The 13,353-nt window shown below is 46.6% G+C and overlaps 1 protein-coding gene across 1 annotated transcript; it reads right to left on the bottom strand.

Annotated features, from left to right (window-relative positions):
* Positions 1-9,604: 9,604 nt before the first annotated feature.
* Positions 9,605-12,184, bottom strand: HILPDA (hypoxia inducible lipid droplet associated). Its single transcript, XM_003261295.4, has 2 exons — positions 11,996-12,184; positions 9,605-10,823 (listed from the first exon to the last, which is right to left on the bottom strand). The coding sequence occupies exon 2, from the start codon at positions 10,753-10,755 to the stop codon at positions 10,564-10,566; it is 192 nt and encodes a 63-aa protein (XP_003261343.1). The 5' UTR covers positions 10,756-10,823; positions 11,996-12,184; the 3' UTR covers positions 9,605-10,563.
* Positions 12,185-13,353: the final 1,169 nt, after the last annotated feature.

The raw sequence follows: 13,353 nt of genomic DNA, 5'->3' as shown, positions 1-13,353 counted from the left end.
AAGGATATTTATATCTTCAAATGTTACAAAATTATTATTATTAAAAACAAACATAAAATAAGGTAAAAAGGAAATGAATAACATTAATATCCACATCTAATCACTGGGATTATAAATTCACAGTGCAGGCCAGGTACGGTGGCTCATGCTTGTAATCCCAGCACTTTGGGAGGCCGAGGCAGGTGGACCACTTGAGGCAGAGGTTCAAGACCAGCCTGGCCAACATGGTGAAACCCTGTTTCTACTAAAAATACAAAAATTAGCCAGGTGTGGTAGTCCACACCTGTAGTCCCAGCTACCTGGAAGGCTAAGGCATGAGAATTGCTTGAGCCCCAGAAGGCAGAGTGCATTAGTCTGTTTTCACGCTGCTGATAAAGACATACCCAAGACTGGATAATTTACAAAGAAAAGAGGTTTAATTGGACTTACAGTTCCACGTGGCTGGGGAAGCCTCACAATCATGGCAGATGGCAAGGAGGAGCAAGTCACATCTTACATGGATGGCAGCAGGCAAAGAGAGAGAGCTTGAGCGGGGAAATTCCTCTCTTTAAAACCATCAGATCTCATGAGACTTATTCACTATCACGAGAACAGTACAGAAAAGACTTGCCCCATCATTCAATGACCTCCCACCAGTCCCTCCCACAACACATGGAAATTCAAGATGAGATTTGGATGGGGACATGGCCAAACCATATCATTCCGCCCCTGGCCCCTCCCAAATCTCATGATCTCGCATTTCAAAACCAATCATGCCTTTCTAACAGTCCCCCAAAGTCTTAACTCATTTCAGCATTAACTCAAAAGTCCACAGTCTAAAGTCTCATCTGAGACAAGGCAAGTCCCTTCCACCTATGAGCCTGTAAAATCAAAAGCAGGTTAGTTACTTCCTGGATACAATGGGGGTATAGGCATTGGACAAATATAGCCATTCCAAATGGGAGAAACTGGCCAAAACAAAGGGGCTACAGGCCCCATGCAAGTCCAAAATCCAGCAGGGCAGTCAAATCTTAGAGCTCCAAAATGTTCTCCTTTGACTCCATGTCTCACATCCAGGTCATGCTGATACAAGAGGTAGGTTCCCATGGTCTTGAGCAGCTCTGCCCCTGTGGCTTTACAGGGTACAGTCTCCCTCCTGGTTGCTTTCATAGGCTGGCATTGAGTGTCTGTGGCTTTTCCAGGCACACAGTGCAAGCTGTTGGTGGATCTACCATTCTGGGGTCTGGAGGACAGTGCCCCAGTAGGGACTCTGTGTGGGGGATCCGACCCCACATTTCCCTTCTGCACTACCCTAGCAAAGGTTCTCCATGAGAGCCCCACCCTTGCAGCAAATTTCTGCCTGGGCATCCAGGTATTTCCATACATCTTCTAAAATCGAGGTGGAGGTTCCAAAACCTCAATTCTTGACTTCTGTGCACCTGCAGGCTCAACACCACATGGAAGCTCAACACCACATGGAAGCTCAACACCACAAGGCTTGGGGCTTGCACCATCTAAAGCCAGGGCCTGAGCTCTACATTGTCCCCTTTCAGCCACAGCTGGGGCAGCTGGGATGCAGTGGACCAAACCCCAGGCTGCAGATAGCTTGGGGACCCTGGGCCCAGCCCATGAAACCACTTTTTCCTCCTAGGCTTCTGGGCCTGTGATGGGAGGGACTGCTGTGAAGAACTCTGACATGGCCTGGAGACATTTTCCCCATTGTCTTGGGGGTTAACATTTGGCTCCTCCTTCCTTATGCAAATTTCTGCAGCTGGCTTAAATTTCTCTTCAGAAAATGGAATTTTCTTTTCTATTGCATTGCCAGGCTGCAAATTTTCCAAACTTCTATGCTCTGTTTTCCTTTTAAAACTGAATGCTTTCAACAGCACCCAAGTCACCTCTTGAATGCTTTGCTGCTTAGAAATTTCTTCTGCCAGATACCCTAAATCATCTCTCTCAAGTTCAAACTTCCACAGATCTCTAAGGCAGGGGCAAAATGCCACCAGTCGCTTTGCTAAAACATAACAAGAGTTACCTTTGCTCCAGTTCCCAGTAAGTTCCTCATCTCCATCTGAGACCACCTCAGCCTGGATCTTATTGTCCATATCATTATCAGCATTTTTGGCAAAGCCATTCAACAAGTCTCTAGAAAGTTCCAAGCTTTTCCACATTTTCCTGTCTTCTTCTGAGCCCTCTAAACTGTTCCAACCTCTGCCTATTACCCAGTTCCAAAGTCATTTCCACATTTTCAGGTATCTTTTCAGCAACACCCCACTCCTGGTACCAATTTACTGTATTAGTCCATTCTCATGCTGCTGATAAAGACATACCCGAGACTGGGTAATTTACAAAGAAAAGAAGTTTAATTGAACTTACAATTCCATATGGCTAGGGAAGCCTCACAGTCATGACGGAAGGCAAGAAGGAGCAAGTCACATCTTACATAAATGGTAGCAGGCAAAAAGAGAGATCTCATGCAGGGGAGCTCCTCTTTTTGAAACCATCAGATCTCAGCTGGGCACAGTGGCTCACGCCTGTAATCCCAGCACTTTGGGAAACTGAGGCAAGCAGATTATCTGAAGTCAGGACTTCAAGGCCAGCCTGGCCAACATGGTGAAATCCCCTCTCTACTAAAAATACAAAAATTAGCCAGGCATGGTGGCAGGCAACTGTAATCCCAACTACTTGGGAGGCTGAGACAGGAAAATCGCTTGAACCCGGGAGGCAGAGGCTGCAGTGAGCTGAGATTGCACCACTTCACACCAGCCTGGGTAACAGAGTGACTCCATCTCGAAAAAAAAAAAACAAACCATCAGATCTTGTGAGACTTATTTACTATCACAAGAACAGCACAGGAAAGAATTGATTGCCCCCATGATTCAATTACCTTCCACCAGGTCCCTCCCACAACACATAGGAATTCAAGATGAGATTTGGGTGGGGACACAGCTAAACCATATCACAGAGGTTGCAGTGAGCTGAGATCGCACCACTGCACACCAGTCTGCACGACAGAGCAAGACTCCATCTCAAAATAAATCAATAAATTCACAGTGCATTAATACTATATCAATATCACAAACATACCCTGTTTGATATAAAAATATAATTGCTGATTCATCATTTGCAGATTTGTACTCTATTACCACACTCATTTTTAAAAATCTTTAATATTCCCATTTTTATAGTAACAAAAACCCAAATGGGAATATAATTGGCCCCAAATCTATCCTTCCTGTTTCCTTTTAACATTGTAATTGGTTCTTTTTCTAAACTTTTAAAAATTAAAAAGAAATAAAGTTATAATTGGTACTCTGAAATGAATATGCAAAACTAAGTAAGTTTTAGACTCCTATACATTTGCTTTCTTGATTGGTAAAGTTCTTGTAACTATTAAGGCCCCAGGAACATTTTATCTTCAGGAAATCTTGTTAGCCACAGTTAAACCGCTCAAACTTTCTAGACAATATTACTTTAGGAAGATTTTCAGGTCACTTTTTTACTTCTCCCTAATGCATATTCATACGTGTGCACAGGCAGACTTTAAGTGTTCTATCACATGAAATTCTGATTCCTTCCTTTCCATTCCAATTTAACACTGTATAACTGTCTTGGCAGTGATATGTTATTCATTGTTTTATTGCAGAGGTTTATATAATAAAGGCCTGTACGACATGTATCCTTTGATTATGCCCACATCCACTTCCATAGCAACAAAGACCCTTGTAAGTGACCTGAAAAGGAAAAGGCAACTGTGGTGGCCTAACTGAAGGTCCTCCCAGAGGACCCCAGTGATTGTCACCTCCTGGTCTTTGGAGCAGTCTCCAAGTCCCTATCCATAACATATCAGGGTTGGTCTGTGTGACTGAAAGGACAAGGCACAAGTAGTGATATGTCCCTTCCAAGATTGGGTTATAAAAGGCACTGCAGCTTTCATCTTGGTAGTTTTTTCTCTCTCCGTACCACCCTCACCCTGGCCCTCGCCCTCCTATCACTCCACCCAAGGGGAAGCCATCTGCCATGTCATGAGCAGCCTTGTGGAGAAGTCCACATGGTGAAGAACTTAGGCCTCCAGCCAATAGCCATCCAGGAATGAAGGCCTGCCAACAGCCATGTGAGCTAACTTGGAAATGAATCCTCTAGCTGCTGATGAGACTTCAGATGACTGCAGTCCCAGCCAACAGCTTGACCGCAACCTCATGAGAGGTTCTGGCTCAGAGCCAGAACCATGCAGCTAAGCCACTCCCAGATTCCTGACCATCAGCAACTATATGAGACAATAATTGCTTGAAACTGCTAAGTTAAGGTGTATTTGTTACACAACAATCAACAACTAATATACTAACCCCAACAAATGCAGCCCACCACCACTACCAAGAAGAAATATCCAAAAAAGAAGGGAAAGCTTTACATAAAAAGGGAGAGGAAAGCAGGTTTCTTTTTGGTTACTGGGTAATAGTTTCCCTTTGAAGCACTTTTAGCACATTTCCAGCATGAATTGTCTTGCCTTCTCTGTATTCTTCCATCCAATTATTAATTTCTGTCACCCCTGGACACCTAAGATCTATTAAAGCCTGAGAAGTTTATATAGTATTTATTTAACATTATATTTTGCTAATAAGTCTTATATGAGTATAATGTTCTCCAAATTAGAATTCCTCAGATTACATTGGACTACCTACTTTTATTAATTATTTAATTCCACAGGTTATAATGGTAAATAAAAAAGAAAACAAGAGGCCAAATTGCATTCATGCTATTAAAACAATATAGAAATTCCTGGCTGGGTGCGGTGGTTCACGCCTGTAATTCCAGCACTTTGGGAGGCCAAGGCAGGTGGATCACTTGAGGTCAGACCAGCCTGAGTTCAAGACCAGCCTGGCCAACATGGTGAAACCCCGTCTCCATTAAAAATGCAAAAATTAGCCGGGTGTGGTGGCAGGTGCCTGTGGTCCCAGCTATTCAGGAGGCTGAGGTAGGAGAATCGCTTGAACCCAGAGGGCGGAGGTTGCAGTGAGCTGAGATGGCACCACTGCACTCTAGCCTGGGCAACAGAGCGAGGCACTGTCAAAAAAAAAAAATAAATAAATAAATAAAAATCCCCATGCGTATGGACATAATCTAAAAGGAAATAGTAATAAGAACATGTTCCACCTACGAACGTCCTGGGAGTGACAAAGCTCATTATTGACATCCTTTGTTATACTGCATTTTAGAGTCTTAGAAAAAGAAGAAAGAAAAGCATGAAGGAGGGAATAGAGCTGCATTCTGGGAACTGACTACTAATTAGCTCAATAATACTGCCTAAGTGACCTAGTCATCTTCTGCCAATTTCCTCAGCAGTATAAAGACTGGGCTAGGCCAGCACTATCTAGTGCAGCAGCCACTAACCTACCACATGTGACCGGTGAGCATTTAAAATGTGGCAAATCCAGGCTGGGCGCAGTGGCTCACACCTGTAATCCCAGCACTTTGGGAGGCTGAGGCAGGCAGATCACATGAGGCCAAGAGTTCAAAACCAGCCTGACCAACATGGTGAAACCCCATCTCTACCAAAAAAAAAAAAAAAAAAAAAAATTAGCCCAGCATGGTGGTGGGTGCCTGTAATCCCGGCTACTCAGGAGGCTGATGCACGAGAATTGCTTGAACCCAGAGGCAGAGGTTGCAGTGAACCGAGATTGCGCCACTGCACTCCAGCGTGGGCGACAGAGCAAAACTCGCAAAAAAAAACAAAAACAAAAAAAAACACCACCAACAAAAACTAAAGAAAATGTGGCAAATCCAAGTAGAGACATATTTTAAGTATAAAATGCCCACCAGTATACAAACTTAGTATCACAAAAAAAGTATTTAACATATCTCATTAATAACACTTTATGTTATATTTTGGAATGATATCTTGAATACATTGCGTTAAATATGTTAAAAATACCTTCGGTTTCTTTTTACTCCTTAATGGGACACTAGAAAATTTTAAATTATATATGTAGTTTGCATTATGTTTTTATTGGACAGTGCTGGGCTAGATCTTATCTTCCAGCCCCTAATATTCTCATAGTTATCTTAAGCTTCAGAGGTAGTGTCATTCAAATTCAGAAAGCATTACACAGCATACAGTATATAAAATATTCCCTTCTTTAGGGTCCACTAGGTGGCACTAGAGTTCAGGCCACAAGCTAGTAAGATTTAAAATTTGTACTTGCACTTTGAAAAATTATTTATTTATTATTATTTATTTATTTATTTTGAGATGGAGTCTCGCTCTGTCACCCAGACTGGAGTGCAGTGGCACTATCTCGGCTCACTGTAACCTCTGCCTCCCAGGTTCAAGCAATTTTCCCGTCTCAGCCTCCCCAGTAGCTGGGACTACAGATGCCTGCCACCATGCCCAGCTAATTTTTGTATATATTGTAATTTAGTAGAGACAGGGTTTCACCATATTGGTCAGACTGGTCTCGAACTCCTGATCTCAAATGATCTACCTGCCTTGGCCTCCCAAAGTGCTGGGATTACAGGTGTGAGCCACCGTGCCCAGCCTTAATTTTTTAAGAGACAGGGTCGGGCCGGGCGCCGTGGCTCACGCCTGTAATCCCAGCACTTTGGGAGGCCGAGGCAGGCAGATCACGAGGTCAGGAGATCGAGACCATCCTGGCTAACACGGTGAAACCCCATCTCTACTAAAAATACAAAAAAAATTAGCTGGGCGAGGTGGCGGGCGCCCGTAGTCCCAGCTACGCAGGAGGCTGAGGCAGGAGAATGGCGTGAACCCCGGGGGGCGGAGCCTGCAGTGAGCCGAGATCGCGCCGCTGGAGTGTCGCGCCACTGCACTCCAGCCTGGGTGAAAGAGCGAGACTCCGTCTCGAAAAAAAAAAAAAAAAAAAAAAAAAGAGAGACAGGGTCTAGTTCTGTCACCCAGGCTGCAGCACAGCGGCATGATCATGGCTCACTGCAGCCTCAAACTCCTGGGCTCAAGTGATCCTCCCACTTCAGCCCCTTTGGTAGCTAGGACTAAAGGTGTGCGCCACTATGCCCAGCTAACGCTTAAAAAAATGTTGGGGGGGTAGTGGGCCGGGTGCGGTGATTCACACCTGTAATCTCAGCACTTTGGGAGGCCGAGACAGGTGGATCACTTGAGTCCAAGGGGTTCGAGGACAGTCTGGGCAACATGGTAAAACTCCATCTCTACAAAAAATACAAAAATTAGCTGGGCATGGTGGTGTGCACCTGTAGTCCCAGCTACTGGGGAGGCTGAGACAGGAAAATTGCTTGAGCCTGGGAGGTGGAGGTTGCAGTGAACCACAATCCCACCACTGCACTCCAGCCTGGGCAACAAAATGAGACCCTGAATGGAAAAAAAATTTTTGTTTTAAATGATTTTTTTTTTAAATAAAGACGGGGTCTTGCTCTGTTCCCCAGGCTGGTCTTAAACTCCTGGGCTCAGGCAATCCTCCTGCCAGAGCCTCCCAAAGTGCTGGGGTTACAGGTACGAGCCACTGTGCCTGCCCTGTACGGGCAGTTCTCTTTTTCTTGAGATGGAGTTTCGCTTTTGTTGCCCAGGCTGGAGTGCAATGGCGCATCTTGGCTCACTGCAACCTCTGACCCCCAGGTTCAAGTGATTCTCTTGCCTCAGCCTCCTGAGTAGCTGGGATTACAGGCACCTGCCACCACACCCAGCTAATTTTTTGTATTTTTAATAGAGATGGAGTTTCCCCATGTTGGCCAGGCTGTTCACAAACTCCTAACCTCAGGTGATCCACCTGCGTCGGCCTCCCAAAGTGCTGGGATTACAGGCGTGAGCCACCACGCCTGGCCTGCACTTGCAGTTTTCTAAACGAGCTGTGCATAGGCTCATCTCCATGCCTTTGCTCCCATTGTTCCCTCCACTGAGACACCTTTTCCTAAGTTGGCCAGCAGCCTATAACCTACGCATTTTTAAAAAATTGAGATCCTCTAAGAAGCTTTTCCTGAACACCCCTCTTCTGCCTACAAATAACTTTATGTACCCACTATCCTGTATACATATTTCTATCATAAAACTATGACACATTATTTGTTCACATGCTTTCCTCCCAATACGTTGTGTACATTTGAGGCACGTAGCGATGAGGTATTAGCTGATGCCTGGCATCCAATAGGTGCTGTACACAATGTACCAGTCAGGATAAGCTAAGTTACACTTCAGTTAACAAAACCCCCAGATATCAGTAGCACAATTCCTGTGCTACAGTGTGGGTATCAGTCATCTTCCTGAAACAGGCCCAGTTCTTTTGCAGGGGGTGGGGGGTAATGGGAAATACAAGAACATGCCCTAGAGAAAGCAACCTGTCTAGAAGTCTCTCCCACATCACAGTCAGATCGGACAGATTAAGGGCCCTGTGCCATGGCATCCTCATTCCAGGACCCACACTAATGAACAGTTCCATAGGAAGCATTGCTGGTCACTGCACAGAGGCAAAAAGAGGGCCTCGCAGGTTTCTCCAGCACTGAAATGCTCTCACGAAGAATTAACGCAAGCCACTACCACTCACACAGCTCATTGGCCAGAACTAATGACATGGCCTCATCCAACCACAAGGGGGTGGTGGCACACAGATCACTTCAATTAAACTAAGCCACTTGGAGGAGAGACTTAAGGTGCAGGCTCTCCAATTGAAGGTTCAAAAATACCCCAAATTAGAGGCATGAGAATGAGAAAATATATCAAATATAAGAAATATGACTAGAAGAGGGTAACTACTGGCACATGAAACTCTGAAACCAGAGAAAAAGCCAAATAGATTTGAGAGTAGTACTATGCTAACAAAGCCCTGCCAGCCACAAAGGGACCAACTTACAATGTACCTGGAAGGTGGGAAACTGGAAATACTTGATAAATAACTAGTGACAACCACCGTGCAATAAATGAAAGTGATGCTTAACCTACAGGCTTCTAGGGTAGTGACACTTTAACAACACTCAGGAAGCAAAACTGGCTTAACAGAAGACGCTGTACTCCATTGCTGTACTTTAGCAAAAGTCAATCAAGTTAATAAAATGATGCACACGCCCAGATGGGAGTGTAAATAAATATATTGTGACGGGCAAAGGAGTGAATACAATTGTACATGGGACAGGGAGTACAAGAATGGTAGATACAAGAAAAAAAACCCTCCAACTTTTGAGTAAAGGCCAAGTTGCTTAGATCTGGGAGAGCAGATATAATCATCTGTGTGGTGTGGACACTTTACCAACTGACTCTGAGAACAATCTGAATTAAGCAGCCTTTTTGGTGGGTAAGTAAAACACGCTGAAGAGTACAGAAGAAAAAGGCCATGGCCCCCTGAACTGATAGCCCTCTTTGCCCCAGAGACTCAAGGAGAGGGGCTGGAAGTGGTGATCATTTTTCTTCTTCTTTACAGATCTAGTCATGACAGGCCTGCAATAGTCATGGCCTAGGCTCACATAACTGGTTGATACATGGCAGATCCAACTGCTTCCAAATTCAGAAGTCTACTGATACTGTGTTTTAAACAAAGTGATTTAAGCACTTTCCTGCTCCAAAGGATTGAGATGTTAAACCTCAGGTCTAGAAATTAAGACCCTCCCTACCACGAATTTCAAGAGCAGAAGTCAAAATGACACACAGTAGAAATATATATTCCACTTTATTAATTAGAAAAAATCATTTAAGCCACATGGTGGCCACCATGTCCATAACTTGAGCAGGCTTTGACATGCCACCACCCCCTTCAGACCAATACACACTATGTTGGAGGAAGGACTTTAAAATGTAAAATGAGAAATGGGCACTGAACACTCTATCCTCTCCCTCCCAACAGCCCATCCACACACCTCTTCAACTGCTATCCAAACATGGAGGAGCTCTTGTGAAAGAGAGGCTGAACACCAAATAATTGAGCATAAGACATTCAAGACTAAAGGAACCCCAGACAGATGTTAGGAAATAGGGTTGAAAACATCACTATCTCCCAACAGCTGATGTTGGGACATCTAAGAGATGTCAAGAGTCATACTGCTGAGGAAAGCACAGCATATGCCAGACCCTGGGGTAAGGGCGAGATCAACCTATCTCACAGCCATAAGCAATCCACTCACACCTGTGCATTAAACAGGCTTTTTTTCTTTTTTTTTTTTTGAGATGGAGTCTTGCTCTGTGGCCTAGGCTAGGTACAGCAGTGCGATCTCGGCTCACTGCAAACTCCGTCCCTGGGTTCAAGCAATTCTCCTGCCTCAGCCTCCCAAGTAGCTGGGATTACAGGCCTCTGCCACCACACCCAGCTAACTTTTGTATTTTTAGTAGAGATGGGGTTTCACCATGTTGGCGAGGCTGGTCTCGAACTCCTGACCTCAGGTGATCCACCCACCTCAGCCTCCCAAAGTGCTAGGATTACAGGCGTGAACCACTGCGACCGGCCTAAACAGGCCTTGCCCAGGCAATGAGCATCCAGTTAGACAGGTTCTTCAAGGCCTAGTAATAGTTCTCTGGTTACACTGGTGCTCAGCTTGTCTGCTAGGAATGGGACTCCCATCTGGACATGTGTAGGTCAGTGTTCCAAAATATGGCCAGTACGGAAGGAGGTCTTATCACATGCTTCTGGATGGATGGTCTGGAAGGCCCTTGGTGGGCTCTGTGTTGGCTAGTTGGCTTCTGGTGGTCCAGGAGGTCCCAGGCGATGGGCTCTCTAGTAAGCTCTCTAGGGACTCCATCACTCTAACGAAGATGGAGAGTAGGGTCAGCACCACACCTAACAGGTAGAGGTTCAACAAATGCTTCATGGCTGAAAGGACCCTACTCCTCTGCAGAGAAACAGAGCTGCCTTCTCCTTCTGAAAGGCCTCTGGACCCTGAGGAAAAAGAGGAGAGGATGAATCTATAGCCTTTTGGGGATATGCATGCATCCAGCCCTGACTCTTCTGTCCTCTCACAGGGCTGAGGGAGAGGCTTAGCCAGTGAGGGACACAGGGACCAGGAAGTTGCACAGCAACTCTCTAAGAATATTTTACATTGCAAACTTCATGGCTGTGGAGCCAGTCTTGCTTCTTGGACTAATTCAAGAACACTTCTTAAAACTTTTACTTTCTTAGGCCAGGCGCGGTGGCTCATATCTGTAATCCCAACGCTCTGGGAGGCCGAGGCGGGTGGATCACCTGAGGTCAGGAGTTCGAGACCAGCCTGACCAACATGGTGAAACCCTGTCTCTACTACAAATACAAAAATTAGCTGGGCATAGTGGCACATGCCTGTAATCCCAGCTACTCGGGAGGCTGAGGCAGAATCGCTTGAACCCGGGAGGCAGAGGTTGCAGTGGGCCAAGATCGCGCCATTGCACTCCAGCCTCGGCAACAAAAGCGAAACTCCGTCTCAAAAACAAACAAACTTTTACTTTATTGAAAATTTTGTTCCTGCAGGCACAATGCACAACCCTTGTGCTACAGTGCAGGTATCAGTCACCTTCCTGAAATAGGCCCAGTCCTTTTGCAGGGGGGTGGTGGGTAATGGGAAATATAAGAACATGCCCTAGAGAAAGCAACCTGCCTAGAAGTCTCTCCCACATCACAGATTGGAGTTAACTACAAACTTTTTGCAAGTCCAAATAAATCTTTGAGGGTCAAATCTATCAAGTTCATTTATTTAACAAACATACCATGAATATCTGCAATGTGTTAAGTACCCTGGAAGATACTAGGGCTACATGGCAAACCTTATAGACAAAGGGTAGTTACCACGCAACACGCTAAGTGTTGGGACAGGAAGGAGATCGTGAAGGTGCTTTGGGAGGGCATGGCAGGGATGCCTAACTCAGCACCTGTGGGCGTGGGATGGGCCACGTGGATCCTAGTTAGGACCACCTCAGGACAAAACAGGGCTGACGGCTGAATGGGGACCCCAGATGGGGCGGGGGCGAGGAGAGAGGATCCCGGCGGCGCACCCCCAGCCCTGGAACGCGAGGCTGCTAGCGCGGCGAGCACTCTGGCGATGGGGGTGGGGAGCCGGGGAAGCCCACAGGGCCGCTCACCTCCGGGGGAAGAGCCGGGAGTGGATCGCCGGCTGTAGTAGCAGGTCGTGCAGGAGTCGGGAGGAAAGTCGGTTACTAAGCACCAGCGCAGAAGCTTCCCGCCACAAAACTCAACGGAGACAAAAGCGCCGTCAGCCGCAGAGCCTGGAGCAAGGCCACCCAGCCTCCGCCCCTTATAGCCGCGAGCACGCCCCCGGAAGGCACGCGCACGCGTACTGGAGGCCGCACGCACGCCCGGGACGCACACGACGGGACGCACGTCCGCGGCCCCACCCCGCGGGCAACGGGGTTTGGGGATTGTCCCGGGTCCTCTCCCGCGGAGCTGTTTCCAAAAGTACACGTCGTGCGGTTTTGAGTCATTGTGTTCTGGAGTGAGACGAGGCGTGTGTATTAATCTCGACTGCCATCTCTGCTGTAGAAAACATTTGAAGGAGTCAGAGAGCACATATCCCTCCTCCCCAGTAGGTGAAAAACACCGACGGCCTTCGTGTCCGTGAAGCCCCGCCGTGGAGGGTGGGTTCTTCCCCAGAGATTTCGGCAAGCACTAAATTGTCAGAGGGCACCAGACCCCATCCCACTCGTTATTTTCTTCATTTCAAGGACTGAAGGGCTGGTTTTGTTTCACTTCATAGAGTTACCAAGATTCCAAATCCCGAGTTTCAGTCGCCATCGGTATCTCTGGAATGGTGAGGCCCTTGTGCACCACATTAAGCCCTGCAAGCTCTGCTTTCTATGAGAGTTTGTTGTGTCGTTTAAGAAAACGTGAAATACTCCTGGCCCTGGTGTGGGATCCTAACTGCATATGGGCAAGTCACTTGGTATTTAAATGGGCCTCAGTTTTCTCATCTGTAATGAAGACATTGGCCACTAGATGATTTCTTTCTTTTCTTTTCTTTCTTTCTTCTTCTTCTTCTTTTTTTTTTTTTTTTTTTTTAATAGAGACAGTCTCGCTATGTTGCCCAGGCTGGTCTCGAACTCCTGATCTCAAGCCATCCTCCCACCTCTGCCTCCCAAAGTGCTGGGGCTACAGGCGTGAGCCACCGCGCCTGGCCGCTGGATGATTTTTAAGGGTGCTTTCGGCTTGAACTAAAGAGCCAGGAGGTCACAGACCAGCCTTATGTCCAGATTTGGGGGCGGGGCTGCCTTACTAAGCACCCCCAACCCACCCCGCCAAGACTGTGCGGTCTATCTTAAGAGCACGAAACGGGGGATCTCAGAAAGTAGAGTCCCGGAGAGACACTGGGAATGGGGAGGACCCCCGGGAAGGGATGTACGCGCCGTGGAAGGGAAGGCCGCTGGTGGCTTTAGAACTGGCGGTTCCGTGTACCCAGGTCAAGTGCCCGTGCCGGATGGGAAAG

Source organism: Nomascus leucogenys, chromosome 13 (assembly GCF_006542625.1).
Source record: "Nomascus leucogenys isolate Asia chromosome 13, Asia_NLE_v1, whole genome shotgun sequence".
NCBI classification, from domain to species: domain Eukaryota; kingdom Metazoa; phylum Chordata; class Mammalia; order Primates; family Hylobatidae; genus Nomascus; species Nomascus leucogenys.
This window is presented reverse-complemented; position numbering and strand designations above follow the sequence as displayed.